The sequence below is a fragment of the Aethalodelphis obliquidens genome, unplaced genomic scaffold (assembly GCF_003676395.1).
Source record: "Aethalodelphis obliquidens isolate GAN/ISIS:26980383/991018 unplaced genomic scaffold, ASM367639v1 scaffold75, whole genome shotgun sequence".
NCBI classification, from domain to species: Eukaryota; Metazoa; Chordata; class Mammalia; order Artiodactyla; family Delphinidae; genus Aethalodelphis; species Aethalodelphis obliquidens.
The window spans coordinates 5,774,740-5,795,174 of NW_020838019.1; the positions used below are offsets into that span (position 1 = coordinate 5,774,740).

The window sequence follows — 20,435 nt, forward strand, 5'->3', positions numbered from 1 at the left end:
TTTTTTCCAGATTAGGATTCTGGTCAGGGTTAACACTTGCTGTTTTTAATTTTCATTTTATCATAAGCAGTTGAAGACTGTTGCCAGTGGTAATTTGCAATTTTTATCAAGACCTCTTCATTATAGCTTCTGACAGGACAGATGCTGTAATTAATCATGCAGGACAACTGGGGATAGTGGTCACACTGTTCTCAAAGAGGAGTCACTACAGAGCAGGAAAAGGGGGGAAGAAATGGGCACTGAAATAATTATTTTGGCTTAAGAATTAGCATTCACCATCTATTTTAACAGCAATAAAAACACAGTGCCAGCTAGTCCAAGCCCCAAATAGAAGACAAGTGCTTCTTCCTCTATATTTACCTTGCCCTTGCATCTTAACAAAATGATAATCATAAAAAACTTCTAATGGTTCTATTTCTTTTCCTTTTTTCCCCTTTTTTGGCCGCACTGTGCAGCTTGCGGGATCTTAGTTCCCCGACGAGGGATCGAACCTGCGCCCTCGGCAGTGAAAGCGAGGAGTCCTAACCACTGGGCCGCCAGGGAATTCCACTAATGGTTCCGTTTCTAACGGTTTATTTGTTTTTTTACAGGCTCTGGTTTGGGGCCATGCAATCCACATTCCTGGCTATGAATCTCTTATTTCCAGTTGGAAATGGAAGAAGGTGCTTGGGCTCAAACACAGGTTGGTATGGGACCTATTTCCCCCATCTTCTACATATTCAAGGAACCCAAAGTGAAATTTGACATATTTTATTTTGAAAAGTGAACAGTAGTTGCCTGGTTGTTGCATCAAAATACAGTCTGCAGTTTTTACTGAAATGTGTTTATTCTATAGCAAGATAAAAGCATTTTTGTTTTAGTTAAGCAAAATACAAACAACTTAATTGCTGCTATCATAACTCATAAAAAAGTATAAAACAGCATAAAAACACAATAAGCAACGTAGCAATGAATGGTTTATGTCACCAGTGTTTACGTTAAAGCCTTGTTTATGAAAACTTTACAACACATGATATGAAAACTTACAACTTTGAAAGAAAATATTTACATTGATTATTCAGATGCGGTGCGCCTTTTAAATATTCTACCGGTATTACATCATAATAAAAACTCTTGCTCTTTTTTTTTTTTAAATCTTAACTTTTGTAATAACTGTCTCCATTTAAGTGCATTTCCCTTTTAAAAATACAGTGTTTTTCATTTTCGAAACTTGCCACTCAAAACACAGAATATAATATTCACATTCTTTTCTTCTAATTGGAATGAATATAATGGGCTAACAGTGGTCATAGATATTGTTACAACATATACTGTGGTTTGATTTGGAGAAGTCATGAGTAAAAAGTGAAAAGGAGTCAATAATTGAAACTAATCACTTGCATTTTTTTTTTTTCTTCTGGAGAGATTTAAGGAAAAAAAATAAGAGCTTTGGCAAAAGTCTGTGATTTACATTATGTTTTTCATGACAAAAAATGCCATCAACGATTGACGTCATACAAATGTTTGTATGAAACTGGATTTTCGTATTTCAGGTAGTTACGACTGTGCTTTTTATTTTTAGGGCTTTGGAAGTTCCAATCGCCTTGAAGTGTGGTTTCTTCACTTCGGGAGAAATAAGGCCATTTGCTATGACTCAGAGAGGCCAGTTTATTATAATCATCAGTATGTCCCAGGATTCATTAAACGGTTTGATTCACATATTGTAGGTAGAGCCTGAATAAATAAAAAAAGGCATCACATAAAAGAGCACAGCTTTTCTTGTTTAAAAACAAAGTGGTTTAGAGTCAGCTAGAAGATGATTTTCAGCTACACTGTAGTTCTTATTGCCTATCTAATAGACACTTGAGAGGACCGCGTGATCTTTTACACATTTCTGCATAACCAACACCGACTCACGAGTTGCAGCCACACATGGTTTACTCTCGGACGCCACTCTCCTCCAGAGGCGCAAATCCGCCTGCCACGTGCGTCTTCAGAAAATACTGACCTGCGATAATACTTGAGTCTGTGTCTGAGACTGTATCTGTGACTGGTGCTGCTGAGAGGCTGGCTGGGGGCTCCCGATGGCGGGGATGGGGGATGTAATCTGGGAGGTGACAGGGGAGTGCTGCCGAGGAGAAGGCTGGGACTGATGCTGCATGTGCTGCAGCTGCTGCAGCTGGAGATGCTGCTGCAGCTGCTGCTGCAGCTGCTGTTGGTTGATTTGCTGCTGGAGGTGCTGCTGCTGCTGCAGGTGCTGCTGCATGTGGTGCTGAAAATGCTGCTGCTGCATCTGCTGCTGGATCTGCTGATGCATCTGGTGCTGCTGGAGCTGCTGCTGCTGCATCTGTTGCATCTGTTGTTGTTGCTGCTGCTGCTGCTGCTGCAGCTGCATCTGATGCTGCTGGGTCTGCACTGAAGGGCTCACTTGGGTGGAGGACGCCGAGCCCACCATGGAGCTGATCAGTGGAGCCCCAATGTTCGATGGCATGTTGGCTGCGATGGTGACCGAAGTGACGATCTGGTTCATGGGGAGTCTCATGGTTAAGGGTTTGGGAGCGATTGACCTAGGGAGCGATTGTTGGAGAGTCTGAGGGGAGGCCGACACTGTTCCATGCTGAGACAGCGGAGGGCTGAGAAGGAGGGAGGAGGTCAAATTGGTGGACGCCAGGGTCTGCTGAACAGAACGAATGGTCTGGGCTTCTGCTGATTCGGCAGCAGCCTGCATTTTGGGGGAGAAGGTTGGGGTATTTTTAGTATTGTAAATTGATGTCAAAAATGGCCACCATTATTCATGTTTCCCTGAACCCAAGCACTTTGTCATGTGACTTTAAAGCTCCTTCCAGAGGTGGAGTGACACCCCCCACCCTTTGAATCTGGGCTGGCCTGGCACCTTTGCTCTGGTCAACAGAATGTGATGGAAGTGAGGCTTCATATTCTGTCTGTCTGTGTCTGTCAGAACCTACCACCTCGTGATGACAGCCATGTGGCCCAGTTACCCACTCAAGAGCCAGCTCACTGCCAGCCAACTGCCACATAGGTGTATGAGTCCAGCACCAACCCCCTGAGGTTGACTGCACACAGACGAGCAGGACTAGCTGATCCTGCCGAGTCTTGGTTGAGATTTAAAGACCCAGCTAGTTAACTGGCACTTTCTGGGATAAATGCTTATCTTTTTAAGTCATTGGGCTTGGGGCTGGTTGTTACACAGCACTATTGTAGTAAAAGATTCTTTAGCATTTAAGTCTGAACTAATGTCACCAGCAAGAACCATTTTGAAAGACAACAGAGTATAGACTGCCTGAGTTCAAATCTAGCTCTACTACTCAACAACTTTGTGGCTTGGGGCAAGTTAATTCACTCATCTGTTCCTCAGTTTCCTCATCTATAAAATAGTGTTATATGGTATTCACCTTGTATAGAGGTTGTGAGAATTAAACTAACTCATATTTATTAAGCATTTAGAACAGTGCCCGGCCTACAAAAAGCACTTCGTAAATGTTAGCTATTTTCATTAATTAACAATTACTACTACCAGAAAACAACTGTTACCAGAAAACTTCAAAGCCCCGTATATAATAATCAAAGCCACGATTATTTATAATAGTGCTCACTTGAGTATAAGAAAAACATAACTGAATTCTTTAGAGACACTAAATTGAAGTACTTTACAACTTTAGAAATATTTTTAGTTTACCAAATATTTTCAAAGATTTCCAAAATTTAGCAAAGGAGTCATACACAAAGGGAGAAAGTTCAGCACTCATGTGACTGCGTAACCTGTTATAAGATAAACAAATGACCTGGGGCTCAACATGGAGAGAAACTGCCTCATATATTTTGTACTAAAAACACATAATTACCTCCACAAAAATAAATTATTTTAAATGCAACTGGGATTGGAGTAATTCCTCTTAAAGACTATTTTTTCCTCTTATTCTTCATAAAATTTGGGTTTTTTGTAGGGGGTTGTGTATGGGGGGGACCTTGGCGTCATCAAGCTGCCATCCACTCTCTTTAATGATTCTGAATATTTATTTCTAGATTTTTACTATTCACATTTATAAAATCTACTATTAGAAGAAACCTGAGGAGTGACCTTACATGGAGAATCACTCAAGGTAGGAAAAGCCATGGCCGATGGCTTCTGTTTGAACACCTGATCAGCGTAAAGCTCCGTCCATCGGTGGACAGTTCTCTGGTTTTGTACAAAAGCTCAGGGGGCGCTGCATATTACTGGAGGCTCGTGTTCTGAAGCCTTTGGGTAAGAAGAAACCTGCAAATACTCATAATTATCTTTAAAAACAACCATTAAATCACCCACAAAGTAGAATACACACAGTCTTCTACATATAAACATGAACATTATTTTATATACTCTAATATTAAAAAATTGCCAAGCCAGTCTTAAGGAAAAACTACAAGAAGAGTCTATATTTAAACACCTGGGCAATCACACCATTATGCCTATGAGATGCTCCCCTAGTGCAGAATGGAAAAGGGTGGATGGCTGTGAAGAGCTCCTGCTCGTCTGCCGGGTCTACTCCCTCATGGTTGAAAATTAAGCTTCTATTAATTTTGTTGGTTGTTGTGAAGATTAAAAGTGAGAGTAGGGCTTCCCTGGTGGCGCAGTGGTTGGGAGTCCGCCTGCCGATGCAGGGGACACGGGTTCGTGCCCCGGTCTGGGAGGATCCCACATGCCGCGGAGCGGCTAGGCCCGTGAGCCATGGCCACTGAGCCTGTGCGTCCGGAGCCTGTGCTCCGCAACGGGAGAGGCCACAACAGTGAGAGGCCCACGTACCGCAAAAAAAAAAAAAAGTGAGAGTAGAGTCACATCTTAAGGGAAAGTCGCGGGCTCTGATTGTAGAGACTTAAGTTAAATGCACATGTGATGTTTATTATTTCTAACGTTGAGGCTGAAATCTCGCTCACTTGTAACCTCACTCCTTGGATGAGTTCTTCCATCCAGGGCACAGAGATCAAGCTTAGGCTTCCCTTCCATGATGGCTCTTATATTTGAGGACCAAAATCATACTGCTCCAAATCTTTGCTTCCATGATTCTTTCAATTATTTAAGTATTATTGGATTTTCGGTCCTTACCATCATGGAGGCGACCTGCTAGAGGGCCTTCAATTGGTCAACCACTGGGAACCAATTCTTTAGACGTGATCTAATCAGCAAGTTGTACAGTCAGATGCTGCTTCCTGTGAGATCACCATATTAGCAGCTACTTCACACTTTGGGTTCAGGCTGAAATTATTCTAAATTTAGACCTCAAGGACTATTTTAGTTGCCTGTCATGTCTCTGACTATAAATTTAGGGTGCTCTCAACTGCACTGACCTAATGAAAAAAACAAAACAAAAACACCCCTCCCCCAAACAATTTGGATTTATTCTTTTCAAATTCCATCCTATTGAATAGTTTTTTAGAATCAATGTAATCAATCAATCCATTTGGAAACATTTCCGAATCGGATTTTAGTATCCAATGTAAAACGTTTAAGTTATCCCTTCTAAGTTGGTCACAGACCTGATCAGCCCAATCATGGAGGCTATTTCCAGAACGCCTTTTGAGTTACTGGCTCTTGGCTTAAATCCATGTATGATCAATTATTCATGCTCTAATGCACAAAGATCACCTGCACCTGCTTCTAGGTAAATGAATGAATAAACGATCCACGTGAGAAGTACATGCACATTGTTACTCTATTCATGTCACTCCGTCTAATTAGCCACCAAGTACACCTCAGTTCTTAACATCTGTGGCCCACACATTCTAGCAATGTGCAAATCCCCATCCAGAATAGGTATATCTCTCAATGGGCACCTTCCAGAGTCTCAGAAAAAACTTTTTCTACGGACCTGATGAATGTTTTCTCTTTCTAATGAGGTGGGAAGAGTCCTAAGAGCTATACCTACGAGGTACAGGAGTACCTCTCTTGATCTGGTTCTGAGCAGCTGCCAGCGGTGGATCTTACAATTCCGGTGAAGACGAGAAAAGAGGGCTAAACCCTTTTTCAATGGCTCTGCCGGCAGCACTGACCATGCCCTGAGGCCCTATGGGGTACTCGGAGGCAACAACAATGACAATGAAATGGAATCTCTGCTTGCCAGGGGAAATACATCACCAGCAAAAACATTAGTTCACATTATCCTCCCCAAAGCCTCTCTAAATTCTAGAAAGGCTAAGGACAAAGTTAATTAAATGTTAAACATATAAGGTAACAGCTCATGCTCCTTTTGGATCAAGGTAATAGTAATCCAGAGTGACATTTGCTTTGGACTACTGTTGCATTTTATAATACATCAGGGCCCAGTGTATATTCTATGTATAATACATGTATACATGTCTTTTTTAAAGTACTTGGAGCCTAATTTTATTTTAAATAATCATGAGGCTTATTTATTTATATGATGTGGAACAGTTTGGTCAAAAACGCAACATCCTCTATTATATTATATCCTCTACAATGCAACCATTGAAGAATTTATGATCTGATGTCCAAAAATGCCTAACATACTTCTCAGTTTAAATAGAGGACATTAACACAGATCTCAGTCCCCGATGGGAAGAAAGGGGCTGTTTGAAATCTGTCTAAATAGCTTCAACATACATATATAGAGATCAGTGACTCCTGGAAACAATTTGGATCCATCAGCTTGAATGAACACTTATTTTCCATGCCATCCTTGGGGTGATCTCTAATGGGAACAAATAAGTTTATGAGTTGTTCGAGATGCTTTTTTTTTTTTTTAATCAACTCGAAGAGGAGTTGCATTTATGATTTCAGTGCTCCAGGGCTCCTAACTCTCTCAGAGACTGGCCGCCCCTGTCTGGGTTTACCTTAGAAACGAGGCTGGCCCTATACGCAGCCAGGGCCTTCAGGTATTCTTTTTTGGCGGCTTCCGTTTTCCTTTTATAGACCTATTAAAAGACCACAATTAGCACCACCTTTAGCACACATATTCTCAGCCATAAAATAACTGCTGGGCAAATTACGTCGCAACAGAACTCACATAAAAAGTTGGTCTCCCTGGCTTTGATTTTTAAATGTAGAAACACACACACAGATATTAAAACAAAATGAAACCCTGCCACCCCCACTGGGGCACAACTCTGACATTTACTATGGCAAACAGAAAAAGATTTCCGGTTGCAGCATAGAATTCATGAGAGTAACAGCTAAGGGCCTTCTGTTCGGGCAGTAAATAAGGTAACAAGGATGAAATTTGCAGCAAATGGTTTAAATTATAGAAAGTTAAGGAACTTCTCCATCCATGTCTTCTTTCCCTCACACCCATTTCTAAGCTGAAACAAACCAGAGGATGAAAAACCAACAATAATAGGGAAAGTGTGTGAAGACAGAAGAGGTAAGATGGAGGCCTTTCAACCTGGGTTTTCTTTTGGAGAAAAAACAAGAAAAATCAGAGATCGTGAAAGATGAAAGATTTCCATTAGTGAGACCAGTGAGTTACATAAATATATTCCAGTATATTAAACCTCATTTGGGCTTCCTTTTCTTAAACTGTGGTGTCTGATGGCTGGCTGTTATACCAAAGTGCAACTCTCCTTTTCTCCAGAATTTAAAAGTTAGATGCAGCAGTTTGCCAGCCCCCTTAGGATTACATTTCTAGGGAAGAAAATCAGTCTGCCGCATAGAGCATGAAGCTCAGTGCCAACAAACAGGCAGATTCTACAGCTGCACCATCCCAAGGTAACCAGTTGGTAGGAATGAGGAGGAAGGAAGAAAGAAAGAGAGAGAGAGAGAGAGAGAGAGAGAGAGAGAGAGAGAGAGAGAGAGGAAGGAAGGAGGGAAGGAAGAAAGAAAGAAAAAGAAAATCAAGGGTTTTCCACTCCTTATTCCTGAAACAATTATTCTGGTTTATTACTAATAGGGGTCTATTCTTGTGAGGATATGGAAAATCAACGCCCATGAATGGTCACTGGAGCTCATGCAAGGAGCCAGGGGAGGACTGAGCCCCAAGGAAACCATTCTTCTCTCCATTTGTGTGGAGGACTTGCACGGGGGAAGATGGGAAGCGGGACCTTGAGGAAGTGTCTCCCACCAGCATGGCTAATCTCTCAATGCCTCTCATATAGCCACGCTTTCAAATGAACTTGGAATAAAATTTCAAATGCCCGATGACAATAATGAGACACGCAGAGTCAGCTTCAAAGTTTGCAAACCCCCCAGGAGAGCACAAGAGTTCAGAAAGATGATCAAAAAAAAGGCAAGCAGGATGGGCCTAATCCCTTTGTAGTGCCTTTTTTTAACAAAGGGGGGAAAATTCCACATTATTTAAAATGAAAAGATGATCATCAAAAGTTTATGCTTGCAGGATACTGCCTGGATCTCCTCCAACTCTCTTCTGAATGGGTTCTGAACACACACCCTTAAGGGAACTGAGAAATCCATATAACTGCAGAGTGGTTTGGATTTATGTGTGTGTGTTTTTTAATTCCATAGCTTAGAAAGGCTTTCATGAGAAGCAATCATATTAAGTGGATGTATTCACTCAGAAAAGGTGTAAAGAATAATCTTGCAATGACCACGATGGATCTTTGCCTCACCTGCTTTTGTTCTTCTCCAAGGCTGTCCCACATAGATGCCACGATTTTTGAGACCTCTCCAAAGGTTGCATTAGGGTTTTGACCTTTAATTGCAGCCTGTGTGTCTCTGAAAAACAGGGCATATGCTGACACTGGCTTCTGTGGCTCATTGGGATCTTTCTTTTTCTTTTTCTTTGGAGTCTTGGGCTTCTTGCCAGAATCTGGAGCAGCTCTTTTCTCTCCAATGGCCTGCAAAGCAGGAAGAAAATTCACTGCCTAGAATGTACTTGCAGAGAATGCAGAAAGACTTACTCAGGTCCCCAATCGTTCTTTTAAAGTTTTGTTAAACATCATCAACAGATGAATCACCACGAAGTGTGGGGGAGGGGTGAGTGTGCTTAGAGTTAACTGGACAGCAGAGATTAGCATTTAGAACATTGATTAATGAGACCCAGAAGTATCTTCAATACATTCGCAACATATGCTCTAAATAGCAATTATGAATAATGAAAAACAGAACGCTCTGTACCGAGTAATGCCATATATATATATGGGCTACACATGTACCCATAAACAAAATATTTTACATTTTCAAAGGTTTTAGAAGTAAACCTAAATACTATTCAGGATGTTGATCATATTCAGATATTTTATATAAGGTCCCTTAGCCATAGAGGCATGCCATACGTATGACCGGTCTGAATTGATTTTTTTGAGGCTTGGTCTTTTATTTTACCAGAATATTACTTTGCTAATGGTCTCCGGAAACTCAAATGGAAATTAGCTCTAATCCCTAAGCTCGCACAATAAGGGAAAGGTCACTTTTATTTTCTAAAACAATAAAAACTTCCTAAAGAATAGGATAACAAGAAATGTAAAAATGTCAAAACTCTAAGTAGAGCTAGAAAGGAAATGGACACTCTTCATAAAATTAAAAACCTGTGAAAGAGCAGCAACAGTAGATACTTAAAATCACCAAGGCTAAAAAGAAGACTAATAAGGCGATGTTTATTATTACATATAGTAAGTAACCCTGCCCACAAGAATACTGGCCTAGAGACGCTCCCACATATTCACAATGAACTCTGAAACTGAAACTATAGAGATGATATGGGTACAGTTCCCCTCATTTATATACCACTGAGCTCCAGTATTCACCTGCTACCATCATCTAATTTCAACAGTCATATAACATACTCATCAGAGAAGCAGGGGAAATGATTTATCAACCTTGTTTTATCTCCCCCTAGATTATGATACGACTATATTGGAGATAATTTTGCCGTTAACTTCATCAAGAATGCTGAAGTGTTTGACAGAATCTGTTTTAAAAGCCAGCCTTGGGCAAGATCTACAGAGATAGATTCAAGTAGTAACAGATTGGCTTTTAATGGCCTTGAGTCTTGAATCTTAATTCAAATTTTCCAAGAGTATCATTACTTTCTGAAAGAGGGTCATTGGGAACTTAATCCAATTACTAGCATTCTTAGGGAGGAAACGGATAAGTAACTTTTCTTTGAGAGCTCTGAACCCTCAAGGTGTTAGGAAACCAAAAGCCTACTTGTTGGTGGGCCTGTTGTTTGTACTGAGTGATAACCACACCCATACTTTATACCAGTAGTTTATGCACTTCAGTAGGTGTTAAGCTAGATCTCACCTCTCCTCCAAAATGCCATCTTTCATAACTCACACGATTAATTCAATAAAATTCTGTAGACCTCATAGTCTTTTTTCTAAATCCTCAGAATAAGTGCAACTTGTTTAATCTAGTTAATGAATCTGAACTTGCAAGGGAGTCAGATGTCTGTTCAGTTAGAGCTTCAATTGGAGCCAAGTTTTCCTTCAATGAAAAAATATTACGTAAGCCACATGAAAAAAATATATACACAGATTTTTCTGAGTCAAACAACTCTATTCTTTTCTTGGAAGAGAATTTGGCACCGTTTCCGCCAACAATACCCTGACCAATGGCAAGATGAAAGTTATTTCCAGTAAAGCTTTTTCTAAATAAGAAGAGTTCTATTTCATTCTTTGTGAAACAACATTCAAGTGTTGACAACCTTTGACGTCTTTCTTGGACAACCATGACTTGCCTTAATCATCATTAGCTTTTAAGAATAAACCCAAAATGAAGAACCTCACAGTGTAAATAAAAGCTCAGAATTAATTCTCCTAAAGAAACTTCTGCATAGTTGACTCAAAGGGCTGTGAAAAAATGGAGAAATAGCTTTACCCAAAAGACATAATCAACAATAACGTTAATCTTCCTTTTTCAGCTAAGTTGCTTAAGAGATATACTGGATTCCTTGTCTTTACACAAAACCTAGACCCTGGCTTAAAATGGAACAAGCTAAGAGTCACATAAAAGGTTCTCCTTAGAGGTGACAATTTCAGATTGATACAGAGGTAATTATTAAGGTCAGTAGAAATGTGAGACAAATGAAAGGACTCCATTTGAATTGTGTAATAGCCAGTTATAACTCAGCTGTATCTTATACACATCCCTCGAGTTTCTTTATTACTTTCCACTTCATCCCGCTGAAGTCCTTGTGAGTGTGAACACAGACTGCTAAGTGCATTTCCCCACCTCGTGTCCAGTGGGGAGTTAACATAATGGGATAGACCAAGTCCTCTTTCTTAAAATCCCTGCAACACTTCTCCTCTTTTCAGGTAAACTCCCTCCTCTTTTCAGCACCCACAATCTTTTCTAGCTCCTCTTCTTCCATTTCTATTTAAACGTAAATGATGCTCAAGGTAAAAATAAGTGATGCTCAATATTCTGGCCTTGTCTCGCTCCTCGCGCGCTCTGAGAAATCCTGATTACTTCTACGTGCTCACATCTACGTGCAGATGGTCCCCAAATCTATAGCTCCATCTCCAACAGACTGAGTTCTTGACTCACATGGAAGCAACTCAAATTCAACCCCTACCATGTCAAACTCTCATCTTCACCGTGGGGAAAAGAAATAACACTCCTCTCTTCCTAGGTTGAGCCTCTCCATTTACTGATAGCTACGCTGGCTCTCAAACCAAAACCCAGTGTACCTTTTATTCCTTCAAATTCCAGGCGATCACCAAACCTTAATAGATGATTCTTTCTCTTAAATGTCTCACTAAGCTGGTACCTCCTGTCCATGCGTTCCTTTGCTAAAATAAAAGCAAACACTTCATGACAAAAGGACGTTTTAATTGAGTTCCTTCTCTCTGGTCCTTCTCTTTATAACACATTCTATATACAGCCCAAGTTATCTTTCTAAAGCATAAATTTGCTTATGCCATTCCTCTATGCAAATAATTAATCAGCTCTCAACTACCAACAGGGGAAAGGCTACCACATTTCAGCCATTTCTTTCTTCAACTCATTTCTTTCTTCCCCCATGTCACACTGCTCATGATACCCATAAATGGACATGTAATTTCATTGCTCTTTCTACCAGAATGCTGGCCTCTGTCTTCTGCCTCACAAACTTTTATGTATCCTCTTAGACCTAATTCAAACATCACCTTCTCAATAAAGGCTTCCTCATATCACTCTCCTAAGCAGAATCGATGACCATCTCAGCACACCAAATACATCAATTATACCTCTAATCACATCTGGAGCTAGTTTTAAACATTGCTACTTGTCCCCAGTGGGAAGTCCCAGGGGCAATAATTCTCTTAGAAATCTTCGTATCACCAGAACACAGTAAAACGCCAAGCACAGAGTAAGTGTACCACACATAATTAATAAATGAGGAACGAGTAATTGTGTACCTACAAGTAAGTTCAGTGAAACAGAATACTTTTCTAGGCATTCAGAAAAGTCATACCTGCAACTAAGTTTTTACTTCACACTGTGCATATTTGAATCACGTGTCATTTCCCTGACAAAAGCAAAGATGTAAAACGATTGGAACTCACTACGTGATAAACCTCATCAAAGGTGCAAGACTGTCCAATGGGGCAGCAGTTCAGCCAACTAACCAGTTGAAACTTGCCTACCTGGACATTAACTTAGAACCAGAGCAGTTCAGAATTTCTGGAAAGTCTAGTGCAAGCCTTCCCTTTTGCTGATTTAGGAAAATTAAGCCTACAAGAGTTAAGCGACTTACTCAATGCCTTACAACTAATAGGAGAAGCCAGATCTTCCAATTTTCAGTTGAATACACTTTCCACAGAAAATAAGTAAATATAAAACAGTGAAGAAAAAAAATTAAACCACCATAAATTCAAATGCTACTCCAAATCCATGAAGCAAAAGAAGGTACTACTGTGAATGAAATTCAAAGACATGCGCATGGGGTGATTCCCAATTCTCTGGTAGGTTATATACTAAAGGCAATTAACTCACTCTGTTGGATTCATCAGCATCCTCTTCATTGATGGAGCTAGAAGGGGAGGGAGTCGCCGATTTGCTCGCTGGAGGTGAAGGAGACGTGTGGGGCACACTGGCACCTCCCAAATTCAACCCCAACTGGGCGCTGAGCTGAGACTGGTTGATGGTGGTGAGCTGGGCAGGAGGCATGATCCCAGAGCGAGCAGCATCCGTCATGTGGATGATGGACCTCATGATCAGGGAGGGATCCTGACGGTATTGTGAAACTTGGGTGTGGCTCTGATCCTAAAGGGGCAACAGCAAGGGGGGGAATTCTTAGTTTTCCCAAACATCAGTGAGCTTACAGGGGTTGGGAACGAAATGGGGAAAGGGGATCAAAAGGTACCAACTGTCAGTTACAAAATAAGTACATCATAAGGATGTAATACACAGCATGGTGGCTGTAGGTCACAGGACTGTATTGCATATTGGAAAGCTGCTAAGAGAATAGATCATAAAAGTCCTCTTCACAATACAAAAAACCACCTTTTTTGTAACTGTATGATGACAAATGTTAACTAGACTTACTGCGGTGATAATTTCGCAATATATACAAATATCCGATCATTACACTGTACACCTGAAACTAATGTAATATTAGATGTCAATTATACCTCAATTAAAAAAAAACAATGAACTTATAATGTCAGCAGTTCCTTAGACAGGTTTGACTTGTAATTTTGATAGATCTGACTTATCTCAGGATAGCTATTAATTGTCTAGTTATTAATTTATTAATTAGAAGGACTCATGCCAGAAAGCTGAAAGGTCAAAAGCACAAAGCCCAAATGATCCAGCCTAGTCTGCTGCACCAGAGAACTATCACTGGATGACTTAACTAAGTGATAACAAAACACTACCAGCAAAGGGAAGAGAAACAGCCACCTCTTGCTTCGTACTGAGGAAACTGATGACAAGGAAAGGGTGGAAACAGAGGTCTAACCCTTTCAGGCTCACCAGTTGGTTTGCCATCCTTCTCCTGCACAGTTCTGGTTCTACTACCCTTTCCCCAGCTCTGCAAAAGGGGAGAATCAGTTCTCTATTTTATCCTCCCAGGCATGCATATGCCATATAGAGAGGATGGGCTAGAGAAGCACAGAGCAAGCATCTGTTTGCTTCAGGGCACCCTCTCTGTAAAACCCTCTGTGGTTAACCAGAGGGTCATTCCAATTCTGAATTACATTGTCAACGACACTTGGAAGTCATTCCATGTCCTCAGGATTGGATATCACTTTTTTCATCTTAAACCTGCTTTGTTTTCTTCTGTTCAACCCATCTGATTTAATATACTAATGAATTTTAAAAAATATGTATAAGGAGGAGGTAAAGACAATCAGAATTAGCTTCTCTGAAAGTTACTGCTGTCACTTCAAATGTAGCCTTCTCTGTATTGGGCAGTCATGTAAAAGGCTTTAGAGTTGCTTCTTCTTCTTCTTTTAATTCCAAAACATCAAAAAATGAAGACATGCTTTTCAAATGACTTACTTTAAGACTTGTCATTTAGAGTGAGTCTGTGATTTTCTTGAAACCAAATTCTCCTGACTCACAGTGACCCAGAATCTAATTTTATACACAAGCCTATGAATTCCTCTTTTGAATCTTTCTGATAAGGCTTATTTTGCTCTTTAAAGAAACAAATGAATTGTAACTTGGAGCGTTTGATTTCTTGATATTAAATATTATAATGCCACTAAATAAGAAGCCAGAGCTATCAGTAGGAAACTAGTTGAATCAATCATGATCGACCATACTACAAAGTATTATGAAGCTTTTTAAAATAATGAATTAGATTTATGTGTATTGACCTAGAGAAATGATTCTCAATTTTGGATCTAATGACATTTTGGACCAGATAATTCTTTGCTGTGGGAGCTGTCCTTTGCATTGCAGGATGTTAACAGTAAACTTGGCCTCCACCTACTAGATGCCAGTAGCAACCTCCCTCCCCTCACCAGTCATGACAATCAAAAATGTCTCCAGACATTGCCCCCTGGAGGGCAAAACTGCTCCCAGTTCTAGAAAACCACTAATCTAGAGTGAAATGCAAGATATAGCAAGTGAAAAAGCAAGTTGCAAAACAGAGTACAGACCCTTTTTGTTTAAAAAAAAAAAGTGTATAAACAATGGTTACATTATATCGGATTGGATTGGAGGGGCAAGGAGGGAAGCATCTTAACTTTTTCCATTTAACAAAACAAAAGAAGCAAAAATTAAAACACTCTAGTTAGGAAAAACTAAAACGAGGAGACACAAGTAGTTAAAATAGTCTGTAGCTAATTGCTAGGGTTTAATATTAAACATAAATTTTCCACTTCTTAATGATTTCTGAGTTATCAAATTCCTGTGGAATCCTGGAGAAATGTGTCACTCATATCAGAAGAACCCCAACTCTTCTTTGTCTCACTGACAATATCCTCTTCCACTACTCCTAAAATATTACCTTCTCCGGGCAGGCATCCTTCTGCAGACTTGTATGGCAAAAGTGGATTTTACGCTACCAGTTTGTCCTAATTTCTTTTTATTAGCAATCTTCACACGTTTAGCTATTTCTCTTCAAAAATCTGAGCCGACTGTCCACTCTTCCGCATTCTTTTAAAGTTCCACCATTTCTTGCTTACGTCACTTCCAGCCCCCGACTCCTGGGATTTAAGGATCTTATTCTTTTCTTTTTATTGTTTTTTAACATCTTTATTGGATTATAATTGCTTTACGAGGGTGTGTTAGTTACTGCTGTATAACAAAGTGAATCAGCTATATGTATACCTATATCCCCATATCCCCTCCCTCTTGCATCTCCCTCCCACCCTCCCTATCCCACCCCTCTAGGTGGTCACAAAGCACCGAGCTGATCTCCCTGTGCTATGCGGCTGCTTCCCCCTAGCTATCTATTTTACATTTGGTAGTGTATATATGTCCATGCCTCTCTCTCACTTCGTCCCAGCTTACCCTTCCCCCTCCCCGTGCCCTCAACTTCATTCTCTACGTCTGCGTCTTTATTCCTGTCCTACCCCTAAGTTCTTCAGAACCATTTTTTTGTTTAGATTCCATATAGATGTGTTAGCATACGGTATTTGTTTTTCTCTTTCTGACTTACTTCACTCTGTATGACAGACTCTAGGTCCATCCACCTCACTACAAATAACTCAGTTTCGTTTCTTTTTATGGCTGAGTAATATTCCATTGTATACACGTGCCACATCTTCTTTATCCATTCATCTGTTGATGGACACTTAGGTTGCTTCCACGTCCTGCCTATTGTAAACAGAGCTGCAATGAACATTTTGGTACATGACTCTTTTTTGAATTATGGTTTTCTCAGGGTATATGCCCAGTAGTGGGATTGCTGGGTCATATGGTAGTTCTATTTTTAGTTTTTTAAGGAACCTCCATACTGTTCTCCATAGTGGCTGTATCAATTTACATTCCCACTAACAGTGCAAGAGGGATCCCTTTTCTCCACACCCTCTCCAGCATTTATTGTTTGTAGATTTTTTTGATGATGGCCATTCTGACTGGTGTAAGGTGATACCTCACTATAGTTTTGATTTGCATTTCTCTAATGATTAGTGATGTTGAGCATCCTTTCATGTGTTTGTTGGCAGTCTGTATATCTTCTTTGGAGAAATGTCTATTTAGGTCTTCTGCCCATCTTTGGATTGGATTTTTGGGTTATTTTTGATATTGAGCTGCATGAGCTTAAGCTATCTTATTCTTAACTTTAGTCTCCAAATACATCTTTCAGAAGGCTTTTTAAAAGTCCTTTCAGACTTCTTTAAATCTAAGTATTTTAAAATATCTACAGGCCACTCTAGAGTATTTTAATTCTGACTGAATAATAATAAATTAGTTAACTGGCATGGCCATGACATATGAGGATACGACTTACACAGTTTTCTCATTAACTGAGGAGTCACTTTGTTTTCTTTACTTCTATGCCCATGAACATCAGCACGTCTAGGTACTTGACTGATGCATCCCAGACCTACAGTATTTCAGAGGAATCTCATGGTCACACAGAAGGCCAAGGAATTAGTTTTCTTGGCTTTATCAGCTCTTCCTGAATTCCACCTGCAATTTATGCCTTTATGATGGACCTGGTTGCCTGAGAGTTCCTGTTGACAAAGAGCCAAGGTTCACAAACAAGGAACATTGACTGTATGTTTACTCGGGGCCAGGATTTGTGCTAAGCTTAATATGCATTTTCCAATTCAATCCTCTAACTTTCTGAATTAGATACTATTATACCTATGCTTGCCTAAGAGTGATTCCCTAGGCTACCGAGCTAGCTGGTGACTGCTTGATGGAGAAACTGCTCTAGGGAGCCACGGTGCCACCACAGTGGAAGCACGTACTGACGGAAAGAGAGAAGAATGGGGCTCTGAGTTCTGCACTGCCACCATCCATCCCCCTTTAACAAAAGCAACTCAGTTTTCGTTTGCTTTATAAATTGAGATTCCTCACAACATTTCACCAAGAAAAAATGGGTTTTCCTGAAGCAGGGACAGTGTGAAAACCACTCCTGAACCATACTGGTGGTGGGGCTAAGGTCTTGCCAAAACTTAGAGCCATCTGCATGGTCTTCAGATCCAAAAAATGCTGGCGCACCTTTTCTAATCTCCCACAGGACCATACACCAAGGACCGTTAAAATATTGTCAAGTAACCTCTGAACCACATAATCAATGCATCAAATTGTGCTAGCATTTACCACGGTACACAGCTCTCCAATAATAACTTCCTATATGTAAGGATTACAGTATAAGATTAATGGTGAAAGTTATCTCTTTAGAGAGTCAAGTTCCTTTAGGGCCACCAATTATTAACAACTTCCTTGGGGAAGCTGACGATCCTGAAACTCTCCAATCATTTTCTATTTTAAAAAAAAGGTAACCTTTAAAAGACACTTCCTTGCATCTTAGGATTTCTACCTAAAAAGAGAAAGATGTCAGCTCAGTTGAAAAGTGTTTATTGAGCACTTACTATGTGCCAGGCCAGATATCTTTGAAAACTAGAAAATTACCATATGATTCTTTTAAACATGACTCTAATTTAGAAGGGACTGATGAATTTACTATAACAAAGTGTAAGCAAGAATAATTCATATATACTCCTCCAAAATAGCTCACCATTTTTCCTAGTAGTACTGACATGAGAAGAAAATGTATAACCATGGATATAGCTCTAAGAAATTTAATGCATTTTTGAGACTTCCCTGGTGGCGCAAGGGTTAAGAATCCGCCTACCAATGCAGGGGACACGGGTTCAAGCCCTGGTCTGGGAAGATCCCACATGCTGCGGAGCAACTAAGCCCATGTGCCACAACTACAGAGCCTGCACTCTAGAGCCCGCGAGCCACAACTACTGAGCCCACGTGCCACAACCACTGAAGCCCGTGTGCCTAGAGTCCGTGCTCCACAACAGGAGAAGCCACCGCAATGAGAAGCCCGTGCACCCCAATGAAGAGTAGCCCCCGCTCGCCTCAACTAGAGAAAGCCCGCGCGGCAACAAGACCCAACGCAGCCAAAAATAAATAAATAAATTTTTAAAAAAGATATTACACAGATATAGACTGTATTTCCCCACACTGTACATTAAAAAAAAAGAAATTTAATGCATTTTTGTAAATCATTACGTTTCACTTATTAAAATTAAGCCTTGAAATATTTACCAATGATCACTGAAAGGCAAAGCAACTAGTGGGTTATAAGAGATTGCTATTAGCGCATCCAACAATAAGGACTGAATGCTGGTAGCTTCTTCAACTCCTTTCACAATTATGTTTCATGTGGAGAGTTTACTTGTATCACTTCCTAAACTGTTCATCATTTGGAAACAACTCATTCTCTCTTCTTATCTCACTCTGTCTTCTAATTGATAATATTAGATAAGAGCTTCTCAACCTCTGCAGTATTGACATTTTGGTCTGGGTAATTCTTTGTTGGGAGAACGCATCATAATCTTTGTTTACAATGCACCTTGAGCATTGTAAATGCTTAACAGCATCTCTGGTCTCTACCCACTAGGTGCCAGTAGCCTCCCCTGCCCCACAGGTTGTGACAACCATATGTCTCCAGACATTGGCAAATGTCCCCTGATGGGCAAAATCCCCCCCTTTCCTGTTTGAGAATGACTTTATTAGACAAATATAATGGAAATCATCTTCTTGAGGGGGAGGAGGAGGGAGTGTCCAAAGATTAGGTTCTGTCTGTGAAAACAGAACACATGTGCATAAACAAGATTCAAACTGTGATACTGTGAAAAAAATAAGCTAGACAAAAAAAAATTATTCTGGGGAGGGTAGCTACATTTGATTAAGTCAGCAAGAAAGGCCTCTCCAAGATGACTTTTGAGCTGATACCTAAAGAATGAGGAGAAGCTAATCAGGGAATGAGGAAAAAGTATGTTCCCGGCAGAGGGAAGAGCATATGCAAAGTCTGAGGTGGGAGAGGGCTTGGCACTTTTAAGAAATGGAAAGGAGACCCGCAGAGGTGGGAGCCGGGTAGGCAAGATAAACAGCGAAATGCAATGGGATCGGAGAGATGGGAATGGGCCAGATCATGCAAGGTGGGGAAATCAGGGGATGCTTCCCTGCAGAGGTGACCCACTGGGGTGAGGTGTAAAGGAAGAGAAGAAGCTAACTGATCTAGAAAAGAGGGAAGAGCATCGTATGCAGAGAAGAAGAGCTTGTACAAAGTCACATAGCATAAGGAAGCGCATCACGGATAAGTAAGGGAGAGGTCAGCGTTACTGGCCAGGGAAAGCGAGGCTCGCTGTGAAGCTGGAGAGGCAAGTAATGGCCAAAAGTAACAGGCCTTGTAATCCATCCTAGATTTTGTTCACGATGTAGAAGGATGCCACTCAAAGTTTAAAGGCTTGGTACCTATCCAGTGATGTTACTCATTCCAATAAGTATTAACCGATCAGGGGACTTCCCTGGTGGTCCAGTGGTTACGACTCTGCCTTCCAGTGCAGGGGGTGCGGGTTCCATCCCTGGTCGGGGAGCTAAGATCCCAGATGCTTTGCAGCCAAAACACCAAAACATAAAACAGAAGCAATATTGTAACAAATTCAATTAAAACTTTAAAAATGGTCCACATCAAAAAAAAAAAAAATCTTAAAAAAAAATACTATCAATGGACAAAGGATTAATCTCCAAAATATATAAACAGCTCATTCAGCTCAATATTAAAAAAACAAACAACCCAATCCAAAAATGGGCAGAAGACCTAAACAGACATTTCTCCAAAGAAGACATGCAGGTGGCTAAGAAGCACATGAAAAGCTGCTCAACATCACTAATTATTAGAGAAATGCAAATCAAAACTATAGTGAGGTATCACCTCACACCAGTTAGAATGGGCATCATCAGAAAATCTACAAACAACAAATGCTGGAGAGGGTGTGGAGAAAAGGCAACCCTCTTGCACTGTTGGTGGGAATGTAAATTGATACAGCCACTATGGAGAACAGTATGGAGGTTCCTTAAAAAACTAAAAATAGAATTACCATATGACCCAGCAATCCCACTACTGGGCATATACCCAGGG

The 20,435-nt window shown here is 40.4% G+C and overlaps 1 protein-coding gene across 1 annotated transcript in view; it reads right to left on the bottom strand.

The window, feature by feature from the left end:
• Window positions 1–734: 734 nt before the first annotated feature.
• TOX3 (TOX high mobility group box family member 3) overlaps window positions 735–20,435 on the bottom strand; it is a 107,521-nt gene continuing 87,820 nt past the window's right edge. The window contains exons 4-7 of the mRNA XM_027092154.1: window positions 12,866–13,135; window positions 8,554–8,781; window positions 6,826–6,906; window positions 735–2,701 (exon numbers count right to left, since the gene is read on the bottom strand). Of these exons, the coding sequence (XP_026947955.1) occupies window positions 1,973–2,701; window positions 6,826–6,906; window positions 8,554–8,781; window positions 12,866–13,135 (1,308 nt within the window). The 3' untranslated portion in view covers window positions 735–1,972. The remainder of the gene's footprint in view (window positions 2,702–6,825; window positions 6,907–8,553; window positions 8,782–12,865; window positions 13,136–20,435) is intronic.